Raw genomic sequence first — 19,291 nt, forward strand, 5'->3', positions numbered from 1 at the left:
CTAAAGTAAACTAGCAAAGTACCATTCATCTTGCACAGTTGTATGATTATTCAGCAGCTCTTTGTAGGTCATCGACTATAGTTCTCTGCTTATTTAACGGTTGGTCAGTTTTGCTGTCGAGGCCTCCATGTAGTAGGTCTGGGTTTGGTGGCTCCATGGTGTGGCCTAAGGTATTTGCCTGTCGGATTTCTTCACTGTTCTTCAGTTTTGCATTTGGTTTCTCACACCTGTTCTTTCTTCTTGGTCATGAGCAGGTGGATCTGTCAGTCTGCATGCTCGGCTCGTTGTGTTCTTGCCTGGCTGGTCGTCGACCCTGAGGTATGCTCTCCTCTCCGCCTCGCTTCAGTATCTTGTGCTCATGCTGCCACTGAAGCTCTGAGCTTCCCTTTTCCCTGCAGTTCTGTTCTCATATTCCCCTTCTGCCGCTGTTTCCTCCCACTTAACCATCCAGCGTCCCTGCACTTCCCGCATCCGTTCGTCTGCTCGTGTGGTTCTAGTTCATGCCTACTATGGATGTTTGCCCATGGTGTTGAACCTGCTGCAGTTTGGGCGCCAGGACGTGCTGCTTGGTCATGTTTTTGTGGTGCGTGTTCAGGCTGTTTGTTGATATGCGCCTTTGAAACACTAGAACAATTCGCTCATCATACCTTGAGTTTTGAAGTCTTCACTTTCAGCACTGTAGTTGTACATGCGAGCTCATGTTGCAACGCCATCAGCTGCATGCTATATATGCACAATTACTTACCAAATTGATAGGCCATGTTGATTATTTACATTCAACATAACAGAAAACAAACTGGGCAAGCTTACCTATCATTACCTTGGATGGGTCACAAAATGCAGAGATGGGTCACACAGTGTGTCAGCACGATGCTGATCCACAAAGGCAACTAGAGGATTTCCTGGCAGGAAATCATAAATAAACGAGATAGAAAAACCAAATTCATCTTCAGGACAAGTGAAACCATGACAACAACTTCTGTAGAGAATGCCTGACCACTGAGGCTACACTTAATGCCAACAGAAAAAAAATGATCCATGGCTCCTTTGAGATTGTCTATCTTTTACATTTTGTTCCATATTCTTCTCATATAACATAGACAAACAAGGTTTTGAAAATAGATTAATAGAACTTCCTTTTTAGGAATAAAAAATAGAACTTCTGTCCTGAATAAGTTGAAATTCGAGATGACTGCACCTGCGTAATTTTTGTTAGGTAGATTATCTTTTTTGTGATGTTTTTGAACATACACATGCTTACTAACCCTAAATCATTTCTTCTCCTTCACAATAGGAGATTTGGGATTATACATGTTGCTCAAGTATGCCATGAGGTATTTTTCTCTCTTCAGTGATTTACAATTACTGTCAATGGTAAATTTGAGGTTCCATGGCATGTTTTGCATTTTACATCTTAGGAAAATTCACATTGGTAATTGGATTATAGAAGTTTGTGTTGTTGAATCTGTGGTTGAACTGGCAGGTGTAGACATCTGAATGTGTAATTTTGTGCTTTGTGTTGATGTAACATATAATCAGGTTTGGTGGTTGCTTATTCTTTCCTGTAACTGGGACATGCATTTTACTTTCACGTATCTTTCTGCTGGGGTTGTGTCAAGACTTGAAGTGCCCCCTTGCTTTATTTCAGTTAAATTATGTTGATGTGCGGGCATGATGTAATGAACCTTCGTTTTAATGAATAAGTTTATTAAAGCCTATGTTCTTCTCACCGGTCCATTCGCATGCTTCTGTTCTTTTCTTGGTATTTTGCAATTGTTTGATCATTTGCCAATCCAGGAAGAAACTGTCTGTATCCTAGGAAGACTGAACTGTCACAGGAACCAAATAGCTGTTGCCATCAGTCTTAACATTTTTGGTCCTGAAGGGCTGTTTTGAGGTATTTATTGTCATTTCAGATGATGACAGGTTTCAAGGAAGTCGCGGCTTCACATCATCATCATGAAACTAACGGGAAAACGTTGTTACAATGGTTTACTCTGGTACATGGGTGCAGCTACATCACCGAGTTTCTGAGTCTGACTGGGGTACATGACTGGATCAATCTGAACGAAGCTAGCCCAAGCAGGTCCATGTACAGGATTCTACGGCAAGCTAGACCTACAAATTCGATTAGGCTAAATCAGTCTAATCCTTGCCGGCAACCAACAGTTTGCTCTCGCCTGTGTGCCGTCTGGCAGGAGCTGGGGCTGGAGCTGCACCAGTCTCCTCGCCTTGGACGGCCCCTGATGCCGTGCTCCTGCAGTGTGCCCACCGTGAGCATCCAACGGCGCCGTGTCCAACTTTCTCCGGCTGCCGTCCGGGGAGCCTGCAGCTGGAGCGCGCGGATATCGGCCGGGGGTCGACTGCGTGGGACGGCACACGCTAGAGGGTGCTTGCACGACCGTGGCCGCCATTTTTTCTGTTTCAACTAAGTTTCTCGAGTACATAACTTGGTCAAATCTATTACGTAGTTACAAGTTTTTTGTCATCAAACTTGGAAAAGTTGAAAAATTTCTCAATTATGTATAATACAATTTTTTTTCCACAATTGCAACCCTTGGTCAAATATTCCGCGTTACAAAACTTGATTCAAACAAAGTTCCAACCTACAAAACTTGATAAAGAATATCATGTAGATATAACTACTTCGTTACCAAAGTTGTTAAAATTAAATTGCTGATCAATATAAAATGTGTTAAAAATGCCATCAATTATATATAATAAAAATTTAAGATTTTTATACTTTTAAAATTGCATATCTTGGTCAGAACTTTATTTCATGGTAAAAAAAACTAAGCCAACATTAATAAGTTTCTTATACGTAAAACTTGCTTAAAATAGAGTTTCTGGCCGTTCGATTCCTCTCATGATTGTGAAACTGCGCCGGAGTGCCATTTGGCAGAATTATTCTGTTTGAACTAAATTCCTGAGGTACTACAAAACTTGGTCAAATCTGTCACATAGATACAAGTTATTTGTCATCAAACTTGGTAAGCTTGAAAATTCCTAAATTAGGTATAATACAAAATTTAAGTTTATAACTTTTTCCAAATTGCAACACTTGGTCAAAATAAGTCATGCGGTTCAAAACTTGGTTTGAACTAAGTTCCAACCTACAAAACTTGGTCAAATCTATCACATAGATATAACTTTTTCGTTATTTAAGTTGGTAAGATTAAATTCTTCAATGTAAAATGTGTTTAGAAGTATCCCCAATTTTGTATAACAAAAAAATAAGTTTTCCCCATTTTCTAAATTGCAAAATCTCGGTTAGAACTAAGCTTTACGGTAAAAAAAACTAAGCGAAAACAGAGTTTCTCATATGTTAAACTTGTTGAACAAGAGTTTCCGACCGTGCAATTCCTCTCACTATCGTGAAACCGCACCCATGATATGTTCGTGATGTACCTACACTCCTCGTGGTATGTCGAGTGTGCATCGCGCTCGCTACCATCGGAACATAATGCATCCTTCGAAATATGGTCTTCTACTATAATGCTAGTATGTATGCACATGCAACGCACGTTTTAACATTATTATGGAGTGATTTTTTGGTAGAAAAAAAACATAGACTTGCCCATAGATTCAAGGCAAAAAGAAAATATTGTTTATGTACGGATGCAGAAAGAAAATACATTATAAAATAGTAGGAGTTAATATATGTAATCCCCGCAATTTGTTAAGAAAGAAAATAATTCATAAAATTGGTTGCCAAAAATGTTTTATATTGTGGGACGGAGAGAGTATAACTTTACTGTATCTTTCCTCAACGAAACCATCTTTTTTGGGCTCAACACGTCCTCAAACGGCAACATGGGCCAAGAGGAATCAGTATAGGCCACTTATTTTGAGAAGGATGAGGGGATCGTTCTGGAACATTGTGGATGGAGCAACGATGTACTGTTCACTGCGAATCCCACTCTTTTCAGTCGTTGGATTTAGCACACGAATGGCTAGGATTGATGATCATGCCCAATTCAAAACTGGTACACTATAAGTAGTATAGATATAGATATAGATATAGATATAGATATAGATAATATTTATTCATGAACAATGATACACCAAATTTAATTGTTTTGGATCCCCATAGTAGCACTTATGTCATAATCATGTCGACTCCACACTTATAGTCTTACCAAAGCTATCATGTATTGTAAAATTCCCAAAGTCAAACTTCTAGATCGATAAAACACGTCCTAAGTTCAGGCTTACAGAACTTGCTTTGTCGTAATTTTATGATCTGCCAAAGTTGGTCAAACCTAAGTTCATCAACTGAAAACTTGGTTCCATTGATTTTGAAGTATTGATTTAGGGTTTCTCTTATCTTTGAGGTGCTCGCCAGAATTTGCTATAGCACCATATTGTGCTAAAAGTTGTTCTTACCTACATTAATTTCTTGAATTTTTACCTAACTATTAGCAAGTGGCACTTTTAATACATTCGAGTTAGGGATTAGGGCTTATGGATTTTGGTTAAGATTTACGGTTTAGCATTTTTAGGGTTATAAATAAGACTACTTTATAGTATATGCTCTTCTTTAGTCTTGTTTAATTCTTCAACCGTCATACTTTTTAATACATTGGTGTTGCAAACTTCTATTTTCTACAATTATCCATGTAAGACTGATTGACACTATATGTTCTTCTTTGATATTGGTTATCTTTTAGTGTCAAGGGTTTATGATTAGGCTTTTTAGGGTTTAAGGCTTAGGGCTTGGGTAAGGATTTAGGGTTTTAGGATTGGGGTTGAGGGTTTAGGTAAGGGTTCTTTGTTTAGTCTAGGGTTTAGGGTATAAGGTCTAGCCTTTAGGGTTTGGAATTTTAAGGGTTTAGTGTTTAGAGTTTAAGGTTTAGGGCTTAGGTTTTTTAGAGGTTAGGGTTTATGATTTAGGATTTAGGGTTTATCCCTCGAAAGTTGTCTTTTAGACATGTATACTCTTACCAATTTTATGATATACTTCAGAGATATAAAACTTAACGCCTCAATCTATGACTAAAGAACTAGTGGGCCGGGTCCCGTTTGTAAACTTCATGGTCCATGGCAAATCCGCACATAACAAATATACTCTTATAGTACAACTTGAAAGGGACAAGTTCAACGATATCATGTGTCTAATTTCTAGATCTATAGAACTTGTCTTAACTTCAGTTGTATAGAACTTGTTTTGCAAAAACTTTATAAACCACGAAGGCTCGGTTCAAAAGACTGCACTAATATTGTGTTTCCACTTTGACAGGTTCCACTAGTTATTTGGAAATAAATGGTAAGGATCAATATAGATGGAAAGAAACATATTAGTACCAAATCTTAAACTGTGTAAAATGGTATTTTCTCCCAAGTATCTATATATGGTACAAAATTTGTGTAGACGGATATTATCTCCTAGATATCTTATTTCTTTTGAGTTTGTTCAAACCTTGTTGTTCGACAGGAATTCTAAATTAGTGTTGAGAAGCATTTCATGCAATCTATTTATACCTAATAATAATAAATGGGCTATTTCTTCTTGCGGTACGTCATGGAAATTTTCCTCAAATTTGCAAAATATTACCCATCAATGCCACCTATAAGTGATAACAAAACGTTTCACACAGGGGAATCCCCAACCTGGGCCGGCCCATGCAGTAGGGACCTCCTGTATTGCGTTTTGCACGCTGGGAGAAGACACATCACTTCTGTTCGGGGAAGCCCATGTCCAGGCGGCCTATTTTAAAGTTTTTTTCTTTTCTATTTTCTATTTTTCTAATTTAAATAATGTGGGAGTTCCAAAAAATTCAAAAATTAGAAAATGATAATTTTAAAATAAAATGTTTAGTAAATCATAAAATGTTTGTTGATTCAAATAATATTCACGATTTTATAAAAAAATGTTTGCTTATTCAAAAAATATTCAAAATTTTGAAAACAAATGTCTGGGGAATAAAAAATATTCATTATTTTTTAAGTTCATGTATTAGAAAATTTTAATGAAATTGAACATAATTTTACCAATTCAAAATAAGTTCATGAATGGAAAAATATCCTAAAAATTCTAAAACTTCATGACTTACAAAATAGTTTATTCATTCATAAAATGTCCGCTGATTCAAAAAATGATCATGCATTTAAAACAATGTTCGTTAAATCAAAAAAATTTCATGAATTTTAAATTTTGTTCCACCAATTTCCAAAACAATGTTTGTCGATTCTAAAAATGTTCGCCGATTCAAGAAAAAATGTTAACAAAATGTTCACAATTTTAAGAAAATGTTTGCAAATAGTATAAAATGTTCACAAATTCAAAAATGTGCTTGATTTTAGAAAATGGTCGAAAATTTGTAAAAGTGTACATGAATTGAAAAATGTTCATGATTTCAAATATGTTCACGAGTTTAAAAAATGTTCGTGATTTCATGGAATTGAGAGTGATAATGTATCTCGGTGATGCAGTAAAATGTGATCATGGTCCTTGGAGATTATGATTTATTTTTTTCACCTGTAACAATGCACGGGCCAGGTCCTTTTGCTAGTCATTTCTAACGGCACTAAAATAATTTGGATTTTTATGAGAATAGTTAAAATTATAGTATGTGTGAACATGGTTCTTTTTTAGTATCTGATTTTTCTATCCAACTACATGTTTTTTGTTTCAAACTAACATGGATTACATGTCTTAATATAAAATTACGGAATGCAACCTGTACCATCATCTAGTCAAAAAAGTGAGAAAACATTCACTTAATCGGAATGGTTGTGCAGATATACACGTCACATGTAGGCATGATGCACCAATTCATGCTAATTAACGAAAACATGCACGTGTAGGGCATTTCTAACTGATCCCCTATTCGGTGTTAGAGGAGGATAATTTCGGTTTTTCTCCTTTAGCCGGCACCTAACCGATCCCTAAACCGAATAGCGGAAGATAATTTATCCTCCCGCGCCTATCCCGTCCCTAAATTTACTCTGACGCTACCGCTCGGAGGAAAAACTCTCGCCTCTCCCTCCACCGCTGCCTCTTCGTCGGCGACCGCCCGTTGGCCCCGCCGCTACTTCGTTGCCTCCCTTGGCCCTCGCCACTCTTCTGTACGACGCCGAACCCGTTCCACCCTCGTCACCGCGGCCGGAATCAAGGTGAAATGCCGCCGCCGTCACCATTACTGACTCATCGGATTGCTTCTTATTTTCTTCCTCTTTAGCGGCCGCCGCATCTGACCTTGCTTGCGCGCCGTTGCAGGTCACTCCCACGCTGGCCGGTGCATCACCACCATAGTGCAAGTGTTTAGTGTATTGCCTAGGTGAGTTTTTCGTTCGTTTCCTTTTGAACCGAGCCGTTTGGATTGAACCAAGCCATTTGAATTATAGATGAAGAGGTTGACAGAGATGGTCTTCGAGGACTCATCGTCATTCAAAGAGGAAGAAGATGACGGAGACTTCGAAACTGTTTTAGGCATGATTTTCAATGATGATATTCAATGCCTAGGAGAGGATCACAGTTTAGCCGCATACACATTAACCGTGATAGAGCGGATGGTCATGCCAAGATCATAAGAGACTACTTTGCTCCAAATCTAACCTATCCGGAGAAGTAATTTACTCGGCGCTTTCAGATGCACACAAGTCTTTTTCTAACCATTGCAAAAGTCGTTACAAAGTATGATGACTGGTTCAAGCTCCGGAGAAATGCAAGTGGATAGATAAGTACAAGCCTTCTGATGAAGTGCATTGCGGCTGTTCGAGTCTTGGCCTATGGGTGTTCGCCGATGTCGTTGACAACTATGTCCGCATTGGTGAAGACACAATTTTGAAGGTCGTTTGAAGGTTTACTAGCATTTAATAGTCAAAAAATGATATAGGTTAGTCTGTAAAAGTGATATAGAAAGCATACAAAAGTGATAATATAATAGCATTCAATAGTCAAAAAATTATAGAAATGTTGGAGAGTGATAACTTTTAGAAGAGCTCCGTAGTCGCATTTTCATGTGGGCTCCTAAACCTTGACGACGTTCTCCATAGTTTGCCCGTCTCGCGGACGTCCTTCCTGTTGAAGTACCCATGCCTCCCCCTATCCATTTTTCACCTGGAGAGGGTTGACTTATAACACCTTGAGGATAAGGTCGCTGCAAAGCTTCCTCTTGGCAAGGGTGAAACGTCACCACAGTCGCCCGGGCGGCCTTGGTTAAATCGGTCCTCACTTCGCAAGTCATTTATCACATCATCCCTGTTGTGTTACACATCATCAACAAGATTGAGCGTGCTTTCCTCTAGTCAACTAAGGAAAAAACTTTAGGCATGAAATGCAAGGTCAACTGGGAGACTATTTGCCACCCCACGCATCTCGGTGGGCTTGGGATCCTACACTTCGAAAAATTTGCTAGGGCTCTCAAGTTGAGATGGTCGTGGGTTGCGTGGAAGGACCCAACTAGACTGTGGTGGGCTTGGGAAATCTATACTCAGATGTGGATATGGAACTCTTCGACGCTTCCACCTTCATTACAATGGGGAATGGAGGGAAGACGCCTTTCTGGGAGGCACCTTGGTTGAGAGGAAAAAAGCCGAAAGATATCAGCCCATCATCTTGGCGGTCTCCAAGCGCAAGAAGTGGGTGGTGAGGGATGCCCTGCAAGATAATGCTTGGGTGCGCAAGATCAAGCCTTCCATCAACCTCTCAATCACCCACATTGTTGAGTTTGTCGACCTCTGGATTCGTCTTGAACAGTTTCAACTTCAACCGGGCATTGATGATGACATCTCTTGGAAATTTGAAGCGAATAAAGAGTATTCAGCGGCCTATGCTTAGTTCCATGTCGACCACCATGAACAATACTACTTGAAAGGTTTGGGCTCCTCCTAAGATCAAGTTCTTCTCATGGTTGACGATTCAAAACATGATTTGGACGGCGGACATATTGAAGAAGCGAGGTTGGGAAAATTTGGGCTATGCACCCTTTGCAGAAGGGCCAACGAGACTGCCGCACACCTCTTTCTTTCGGTCCTGGTACACGTTGCATAGCCGGAGAATGTTCAAGGAGTGGCTTGGCTTAGGGGCTCTGGAGATTAAAAAAAAAATGAGACCAACCCAAGGGCTAACCCCCGTTGGCATTTTTTTATAGGAGATTAATCAATGCGCGGCGGAACGCAACGTCAAGTCGGTGGTTGACTAACATGTTGAAGTCCAATATGACAAACCGGAAGGACATGCGTTTCTTACCATGCTTGTCAGTTGGGTCATTTGAAACGAGAAAAATGATAGTTGAAAAACTTATTCAAGATGTTTTGTTGCGCGAACCAACCTGTGATTGAGATGGTTAGGTGAAACCCACCAGGGTTCAAATCCTGGTGCTCGCATTATTTCTGGACTGATGCTAAAAAAAAAGATGTTTTGTTGTGGGACAGGCTATGTTCTGGTGAATGAGGCAAGCCTTTTTGCCTCTGTTTTTTTTTTAAAAAATATCACGCATACTCCCATCCAGGTACGCTGGCCACGGCCACGGCGGCGGGTTGACAAAGTCCACCGAGCCGACCCACATGTAAGTCCCTGCGAGCACCGGCAGTATAATAATAATAATAAAAGAAAAGGGAAAAGCCCCCCAAAAATCCGCCCGCCCGCCGCGCCCTTTTCCCCAAAATCAAGCCGGCCGCGCGCGGCGAACGGCGGCGCCGCCATGGACCGCTCGTGGCTTCTCGCCGCCGCGACCGGAGGCGGAGGCCCGCCGCTCCTAGCGGGTCTACTCCTTGACCGCGACCGACCGATTCGGGCCGCGGTGGCATTCGGCTACGGGGACGGCTCCTGGGATATGACGGTGACGCGCGTCGATGACGCCGCCGCCGGGGTGGTCGCCGTCGACTTCGTCGACCGCGGCGGCGAGAGACGCGCCCGTGCCTTCCTCAACATCGACCGGGACGGCGTCCTGCTCCGCCTGGTCGCCGTCTTCGATACGGTGGACCACGCCACCCGAGAGAACATCCGCCATGTGTTCGTCGTATCGTCTGTACGCCGCCCTGATCCCGCTGCACCCGCACCGGCCCCTCTCCTGCTAGGCCTACCACCAGCTCCTGCCATCCATGTAGACTACATCGTCATCGATATCCCAGACAACTTCCCTGTCCCTGATGCGAGGTATGTCCTCTTAGTCATTTGGCTCTGTTTCTGCTACAGGGGGCGCTGGGGGTGGCCTCGCTCGGCTGGGGCGGCGAGGGGCTGCTCACCAGATGCCATGGCAGTGTGTAAGAGTAGTGATGGGAGGCAAGGTGCTCGATCTGGAGTACTTGGTAGGAGTCTGTCTTGCGGGAGAGGAAAGGGGTAGGTCGAAGAAGAACGGTGGTAGCCCCCGCTCAGGGATGCCAGGGCGGTGGCTCTGGGCAAGGTGCCGTGGGAATAAATGGTCTGTCATCGTCTCGCTAAGGGAAGGGGGTTGGGTAGAGGTTAGGTTTTGGGGAGTTGGATTGGCCGAGAGGTGCGGCTTGAATTACCATTGGAACAACTAATGCAGATGGTTTATAGGAATTGCTGTAGGAATTTTGCAGGACTGGGAAGAAATTCCTATGTTTCACGGCGTGGGGGACATGGAGAGTATTAGAAGCGGCAAGCCGTGACTAAGGACGTGTTTGTTTCATGGTTTTTGGGCCGGTACCTGATTACAGCGCTATCCAAATCCGCTCCCCGTGTTTGGTTGAGTTAGGCTGTTATCGAATACCGCGTAAGCGAATTACATTGCTATACGAATCCCATTACGCCCACCCCTGGCCGTAAAGCGATCCCATCCCGATCTGCTATTCTCACTCAAGTCCTAAGGCTGAAGACTTGGTATGTTAGTGAGCGTAGAACTGGTCATGATATTAGTGGTTACTGGAGTATGGCGTGAATTCATGGGTTGTGTGGCCAGGTGCCAAACTTTGTACAAATAGTCACTTTTGAGTTAGTGAGAAGGAGCTGTGAGGGCTGAAGAAACCATGTAGCCATGGTTGGTCACCAGGGAAGTCCTTTTGGCAAAGCCATTGTGATCCTCTTCCCTGGTGGATGCATGCATTGTGTGTGTGTGTGTGTGTGGTTTCTCACCATGTGTTCGTGTTCATGAGAGATACCATGAGAGATGATAGGGTGTTTGAGAGAGAAGAAGAGGGGCTGACCGATTGAGCTCCAACATGAAGTGGCAAGCTGGGTGCATGATTTGTGCTTGACTGACTGTGCGCGTGCCTATTATGTTGTTAGGAAAGTTTGTGTCAGATAAACAATTTGTTAAGCCGATTTATTCATTGTATTTAGATTCCTTTATATTTTTCCTTTTCTGCAAATGGACATGAATGCAGTGGTTGCTGATTTACTCATTCCCTGCGTATTCCTGGTTTACTTATCCTGTGCGCTGGTTGAAATGCAGCGAGCACGGCTCAAATGCTGGAGATGATGAAGAGGATGTGCCTCCAGTTGGTGCCAACCAGCTTGCAGCTGGGGGTGGCCACAATGTAGCAGAGTATGTCCTATCACCCATGCCACATTAACAGACTAGTTCCTTGAAATGTTTAAGTATGTAGACACCACATTTTTCAGAGTATTGGCCGAGAGGTGCGGCTTGGGTTACCACTGGAACATTGCAGTTGGTTCATAGGAATTGTTGTAGAAATTTTGGAGGATGGGGAAGGAAATCCTATGTTTCACAACGTGGAGGACATGGGGAGTATTAGAAGCGGCAAGCCGTGACTAAGGTCGAAGCGTGACAGCCTATACGATCCGGTTGAGCTGGGTGATCCAGTAAGCTCTGGCCTGTTGTGTTAGTTTGCATGCATACTATGTTGGCTGGGTCGTGGCCGTTGAGAGGTTGACGCAAGTGGTGAACATGGCAGTAGTTAGTTAGTTGTTAGATGCATGTCGTTTGTTAGCTAGCTTCACGCGTGGAGTTGGTATGTTAGTGGGCGTAGAAGTGGTCATGGTATTAGTGGTTAGTGGAGTATGGTGTGAACTCATGGTAACAGGGAGATGGGGAAACTGATGAGTTCCTACCGCTGATTCATACCACAGAGGCGGACCAGCGGAGGACCTGGCTGGGTGCATGATTTGTGCTTGACTGACTGTGTGCATGCCTATTATGTTGTTAGGAAAGTTTGTTTATGATAAAACAAATTGTTGAGCCAACTTATTCATTCTAGTTAGATTACTTTATATTTTCCCTTTCCTGCAAATGGACATGAATGCAGTGGTTGCTGATTTTCTCATTCTCTGCATATCGCTGGTTGCTGATTTTCTCATTCTCTACGTATCGCTGGTTTACTCATCCTGTCTGCTGGTTGAAATGTAGTGATGGGGATGCTCAAGAGTACCTACCTCCACTTGCCGAGGACCAGCTTGCAGTTGGCGGCGGAAACAACAGGCGAAAGTATGTCCTATCACCCATGATAGACTAGACCTTTTGAAGTGTGTAAGCATGTAGACGCCACATTTTCAGAGTAGCGTCCCTAACTTTTTCTGTCTCTTAGCATCCTTTCCCATTAGTTCAAATCTATTGTATGTATCTTTCATCACATGGTAGCAGATTCCAGAAGATAAACGTTGCTCCCAAAATGCAGTCAATTTACTCCTTACCTATCTTTCGGTCTAATGGCAGACCAAAAGAAAAATTAGAGAATATCAAATTTCAAGACATGCTTGTCAGTAAAGGGGGTAATACATGATAAAATCCACATGCCACCGGTGCTAGTCTCACTAAAGAACAGAAAACTGTAGCTCATGTATAATTAAATAAGTAATATAATGGAAAAGGAAGAGTCTAAGAACATGATACAATCTTATGGGCAACAATAAACTGGAAATGGCATCATCAAAGATTCATATCTGAGAAAAAAACATGGAGGTGACAATGTGTAAAGTGGTTTACATGTTTGCTAGTGTACCTTTCACTTCTCAACCATGTCTAATGGTACTTCTAGAATTGCCTTTGGCTGCAATCAGGAGAAGCAGTGAAGCATTATAACATTCCATCTATATTATTTTTAGCAATGCCCGCTATATCATTTGTGCAGGTCTTGTGTTATTTTCATTGCTAATTTTAGTGTTCTGTTTACTATATTGCAGCATAAATGATCAACAGGGAGTTTTGATTGAGCATGTCAATAATTTAGTTGCATTCCTGGTGAGTACTGAAGGAATCGTGGAGCTGAATGATCAGCGCTGGTCACATGTGCGGACGATGTTCACTAAGTTCCATGAGCGTTTACCGGAGGAGCATCAATTAGAACTGGAAGATCTTCTTGTGGAGAGGAGAATGGAGCAAATCCGTAGATCCAAAGGGAGAATGATGATGTCCTTCGCTTGCAACGTGACTGTTTCATTTCTGTCGCATTGGATACTCTTTCTCCTGTCTATGCGATTCACAGAAAGTGGCAGCTCTGATTTGGCAACCGCTCCGGCCCCATCGGCAGCTGCTCCGGCCCCACCCAATGCACGGGAGCCAGACCAGTTCTTGATATGGGGGATCGAGAAGATAGCTGCCCCAACTCTGATGATGTTCGTGGTTTGGGCTGTGAAATCATTTGTTATCAGGCAAGAATTTAATTTGATGGCATATAGAAGCAATGATACAGCAAACTTTCTTCTCAACAGTCTTTCGAAGATAAGCTTTTTTGCGGTTAAAGAGTTTCCGTTATTATGCAATCGCATCTTGTGGGGGCATACTCTTTCATTTGCTGTGGATTTTGTCGGAGCAATATTTCTTCTGTTCAAAAATGGTTTCTGGGACCAGGATATTGCAGACGGATGAACCACACCTCGAGGTATGTAACTTTATATATTGCATCATTTGTACATTATATGGTTGTGGTATACTTCGTGTGTCGACAAACTGGGAGTTGCCCATGTGTAGTTTGATAGGTGTTAAGATTTGTTGCGATCTGTATCACTTTGACCCAGGTTTTCAATCTTTGGCATCATATCCATCCTTTCATCTTTGTTCTATGTTGTCTGTTGTCTGTCATTGAATTTTCGTTTTGCTTCCTGCGATAGCAGTAGACCAAGCCATTCTGAGGGTGTATGCTAAATACAAAGTAGGCTAACTGCAGCAAAACGCAGTCAAGGAAAGTTGCACTTTTATAGTACTGTCATCTGTAGTTGGATAGGCGTTAACATTGGTTGTGGTTACCTTGTACCAGTTATCCGATCTGTCGCATTATATCTATCATGTCATGTTTGCTCTCTATACCATCTTCTGTCTTTGATTGAATTTCATTTTGCTTGCTGCAATAGCAGTAGACCGAGTTGTTCTCTGTTCTGAGGTTAGGCTGATTAGAGCAAAATGCAGTTAAAAGAAAGAAACAGTTTTAACCGCTGAAACTGAATATTATTCTCTGAAGAGACATGCCTTCTGGATCGATGAACAAGTTATCCATGTTCAGGTAAATAGAGGTGGATCATCCATGACTCCTTGTCATGCATGTTCTCCTTCTACTGATGCTACCCTGCCCCCTAAAGTCTCTTTTCTGAACATTGTGGTCGTGCTCCACGATACAGATACTATTGTTTGTTATTGTAGTGATGAACTGTTCATGTACTATAAAAGTTAGAAATGCAGACCTATACTGCTTCAGTAAAGTTGAACCACAAAATGATCACTACCAATATCATGAGCACGACTGTGAGTTATAATAAGGTCACCAATAGCATCATGGATATAGAGTAGAGCCTTTTTTAGGGCACTGTCATCAGTAGAACTGGTTGGGGATAGACTGATTTTAGTCGGTGGATTTTGCCAGAAGCATCACATCATCCAAGCTGTCAGCCCAGCCTTCACTGATCTCTCTAATCTTTATATCCTGCCCTTTGCCTTTCTTCTCTTTCTTGTTCACCAAAACGGTTAGCTGTAAGTTTGTCTCTTTTGTCTTTTTTCAGCGAGGCGTAGTTGTAGTCTTTTCGCACCTTGATCAGGTATAAGTAATGATATCCATATATATGATCGCTTGTGCCGCAACATTGTTCATTGCAGTTGGCACGTAGTTTGATGGATGGCCGGACAGCGACAGAGCACCAGATGCATGGTGTAGACATACTGCTTTGGAGTAACACTCAACTGTCACCACGAATTGGCCGTCTCTAACGGCGGGTGATTTTGCAGGCATAGGAGGTGCAGTTGGGATGGCTGGGAAGTTGTTCTCAGTAGGCATAACATAGGAATATATCAATACTAAAGCCTTTCAAGCTATCTATATAGCAGATTATAGCCATGTCGCAGCACAGTTATTAATGAACTAAAGTATTAATCATTTGCTAAATAGTTATAGCAGGACATCACAAGTAAGTAAACAGCAACACACCTGTCAAAAAAAAACACCTGTAAAGGGAAGCCAGATTGGCATCCACGGTGGGCGATAAGCTCAACCTGGCTCGTTGTTTCTTTTCGCACATCATGGGCACTGCTCCTGCCAGTCAACACTTGCTGAACTTTGATGGTTTGAATTTACGGCGACTCTTGGCTCAGGAGGCCCATGCCCTTGAAAGTCCCTTCTCTCGTGAGTAAATCAAGAGAATCATTCTTGCCACGCCCTCTGACTGTGCTTCAGGCCCTGATGGCTTCTCTTGTCTCTTCTTCAAGTTGCGTTGGGATATAATCGCCCATGATCTTCTGAGGGCTATTGATCATCTCCTTAAGGGACCGTTCCTTAACTTGAGTCACCTAAATTCCTTTGTCATGATGCTGCTGCCCAAAACGGGAAACCCCTTGGATATTAATATTAATTACTTCAGGCCCATCTCCCTGATCCATGGCTTCTCCAATTTTTTTGACACGCTGCTGGCTGCTCGCCTCGCCCCCCTGCCGCTTGCTCTAATTTTGCCGGCCCAGAGCATTTTTACTTGCAATCGTGGCAGCCAGGAGAACTTCAAGTTAGTCCATGGCACCAACTCTGGAACATTCTTATTTGTAGCAAGAGATGCCTTTTTCCGGATTACCTTCATCAATGGAGGCTCAGTGAGCAAAGTCTCCATAGGCAGTATCATCTACTTCTTCCTTGCCCTTCGACATCCCATGACCCATGGTCTCCTTCAACTGCCATGTGTGCCCTTTGGCCCCCTGATTTTGCCAAGTATCCACCTCTGCCTCTAGTAGTTTGACCCACTGAGTTCCCTGAATGTCCACATTTGCCTCTAGCAATCCTGCCTCTGCCACGAGTTGGACAGTCCCACTTCAAGTGACATGCCTCCCCACAGGTATAACAGCCCCTGGAATCTCTCCACTCCATGTGCTCTGTGATTGCAATCGTCGAAGCCGCTACAACCTTCATGTTTGCTTGCTCAAGAGATGCCCACAACTCCTCTTGAGTCACCGCAATAGCCTCATCAATAGTAGGCAGGAGAGTTTGGTGCAGCAGGGATGCCTCCTGCCATGAAAGCACCCTTTGAGGCCCTCCAAAAGTTTCAGCACACACCTGTGTGCCATCCCCTTGTGCCTTGACTTGATGCAAGCCGAGGGTCACAGTTATCCTGGGCTACCCACAAAGCCTGCAACTCTGCCACATATGCCATCACTGACATGTCATGTTGGCGCAGCCGACTAATCTTCCTATCAATCTGAGCAATGAGCATGGCATTGCCCTTGCCAGAGTACTGGGTGGACAGATTCTTCCATATCTCAGCAGATGTGGATAGCCCCTCCACAGAGCGTCCAATAGAGGGCACCACCGAGTTTAACAACCACCCAATAAGCATAGAGTTGATGACCTTCCACCTCTTTCCGTCTGCACTAGTGTTGTCTCCTGGTTCTACAACAATACCCAACAAGTGCCCATCAAGCTCCTTCTGCTCCACAGCCAGCAATGCCCTCCGAGACCAGCTCAGATAATTGATAGCCCCTCTAGCTTGATGTCCGTGGGTGACAGCTCGACCTTCTGAGCCACTTCCTGCCGAGGAACGATGGCCCCAGATTTCGAGCCCGCGAGCAACGAAGTGAGCTTCTCGACAGCCTCAGCAAGGCCTTTTGGTTCACCCATCTGTCTGACCAGCTACATGCATCAGCAACGTCGCCTTCTCCCCCTGGTAAGCAGCTGCCGTAGCAGCTCCAGTCGCTGCTTCATTTCCCTCTGCAATAAGCGACAGCAGCAGTTCCAGTCGCTGCCTCCTTCTCCTTCAGCAATCTGCAGCAGCAGCCTCCACATGCAGCCACAACAGCAGTTACAGCAGCAAGTCTATGCGCAGATGCAGCCAGTCAGCAGCATCCAGCACCAGCAGCTCCACTTCTTCCTCCCACTGCTTCCTTTCTTCCTCCCGCTGCTTCCTCTCTCCGTCTCCTTTCCTCTACGAGAGACACAGCCCTCCAGCAGCTCCACTTCACCCAGCCGCTCCACTTCTTCTACCTCCCGCTTCTTCCTCTCTCCTCCTCGTTTCTCCCATGAGAGGCACAGCAGAACAGAGAGGGAGAACCAGCCCGACCGTCAAAGAACTAGCACGGCTGTCACCTGCACACCCTTCCATGCCATGAGTTCGTCTCGCACACTGCTCGTCCAGATCTGCCGCCGCCTTGCCAGCCGCCGCCGCTGTCTCCTCAGGCCCGCCATCGTTGGCGTCTGATACCATGTTGAATCGAGAGGGTTTGAGAGGGATCGGACCTTTTCTGTCTTGCATGTGTGTGGCGGTGCTGCCTCTCAGACACTGGCTGGCGGCTGGCACAACCTCTTCTAGGTCATGGCCATGGGCCTGGTCCACATGGGCTTAAGTGAGGATGGGCAAGAGCCATACCGGTTCAACAGTTCTGACGGCGCTTCAGTTGCATTTTCATTTGGTTTTTGCATCTCCCGGTGTGGGTTATGGAAATTATCAACCAGTGATATTGTAGTTTCATTTGGTAGGGTGAACCGGAGGTTGAACGACGGCCACTGTCTCCTACCTTGGTCGCAGGTCTCTATGCCCATGGAGCATGGTGGTCTGGGGATCCTTAACCTGCGCCATTCCAGCACTGCGTTCTGCTGCGGGCTGTATTGTTGATCTCTCGGCGCTGCTGTAGTCCTGACCGTGTTTTTTGAGGCCATTTCTGAGGATGTTCAGAGTTGGAGAGTAGCGGGCTGTATTGTTGATCTCTGAGCCCTGCTGTAGTGTGGGAGTGTAGCCGTTCTGCTGTTTTCTAGCTGTTTAGTATGGCTGGTCTTGTGAGCTGGCGTCCTGTTCTCCTCAGGAAACTGTCTAGTCATTCCCTTCCCTGGTTTAATAAAGCCTTTAATAGGGCATTATTGTTAGCAATAGTTGTGCTCATGCTGACAGCCTGTTGTCTCTAGATAGGGATACTATGCTGTAGAGACACAAACGTGAAGAGCATGCATGTATTTGCCGAAGAAGTATCTAACTGAGAAATGAACGTTGAGTAACTGCCCTTTATTATTGATCAAATGTGATCAAGTGCATTACGTATTTACTTACCAGTTTACACATGTCTATCATTGCAGGACATACCTTGACAAGGACACTGGTGAGGGGTGGCTGATCCTGTCAAAGACTGATTAAGGTGAAGCAAATGAAGCGACATAGGGAGGAGCAAATGCAGTGGGTGGTATAGATAACTAACACAAGAAGCGAGCTGGTTGTAGGGCAAGCAAATGAAGTCGGTGATAATGCTGAGGATATTCCCAAACTTATCTGTGCTAGTGGTACTACCATTCTAGCTGTGATGATAATTTTGCATACATATGTGACTGGAGCGCCAGGTGGTATACGTACTTGCTGTAGTTAAAAATTAGCAGACACGAGGGTCGGTGCTGGGAAAACACCTGGTTAGCTTGTATAGTAGTATATCACGCTGGACATGGTTAACCTCACGGGAACGGGATAGGACATGCCATTCTTAAAAGGTGCTGAGCTTTCGCCATCTTCTTCGATGTATCATGTTTCGTCAGTACGAGTAAACTGTGGCCCTGTTTCGGCTCTCCCCGTCCGTCGATCGACATTTTGACTGGGAGTGGGAGAGAAAGCCACGTACCGGTCCATGATGACGCGCCGTGGTCTGAGTGACCGCAGCATGCCGCGTTTCACCCTACACTAGTCGCCTGCTGCAGGGAAAAAAAAAACTGTAAGGAAACGCAGGCGGTTTGAACAGATTGTACATACTCCAACTTAGCGAGCGAACTCTTCTCTTAGCGAGTGAACTCTTCTCTGCGCCTCACCTGCTCCAGAAGGAAAACGTTGAAGCCGGGGACGTGTGCGACGAACGGAACCGTATCCGCCGAACACGTACGATGGCAACTGTAGACCAATGAGCCAATCTTCTCAAGGACAGTGAAGGGGCCGGAAAATTTCTACATGGACGGCTGACCACCGATTGCTGGACATGAGGTTGGAGCTTCA

The 19,291-nt window shown here is 43.9% G+C and overlaps 2 protein-coding genes across 2 annotated transcripts; both read left to right on the forward strand.

The window, feature by feature from the left end:
- Positions 1–200: 200 nt before the first annotated feature.
- Positions 201–2,536, forward strand: LOC123047397 (uncharacterized). The gene is made up of 3 exons (XM_044470938.1): positions 201–583; positions 1,295–1,334; positions 1,917–2,536. Exons 1-3 carry the CDS (start codon positions 247–249, stop codon positions 1,918–1,920), a joined length of 381 nt encoding a protein of 126 aa, XP_044326873.1. The 5' UTR covers positions 201–246; the 3' UTR covers positions 1,921–2,536.
- A 7,019-nt stretch (positions 2,537–9,555) lies between these two features.
- Positions 9,556–18,845, forward strand: LOC123047399 (uncharacterized). The gene is made up of 5 exons (XM_044470939.1): positions 9,556–10,102; positions 11,361–11,453; positions 12,276–12,353; positions 13,049–13,746; positions 18,397–18,845. Exons 1-4 carry the CDS (start codon positions 9,648–9,650, stop codon positions 13,731–13,733), a joined length of 1,311 nt encoding a protein of 436 aa, XP_044326874.1. The 5' UTR covers positions 9,556–9,647; the 3' UTR covers positions 13,734–13,746; positions 18,397–18,845.
- Positions 18,846–19,291: the final 446 nt, after the last annotated feature.

This window comes from Triticum aestivum, chromosome 2B (genome assembly GCF_018294505.1).
Source record: "Triticum aestivum cultivar Chinese Spring chromosome 2B, IWGSC CS RefSeq v2.1, whole genome shotgun sequence".
Classification (NCBI taxonomy): domain Eukaryota; kingdom Viridiplantae; phylum Streptophyta; class Magnoliopsida; order Poales; family Poaceae; genus Triticum; species Triticum aestivum.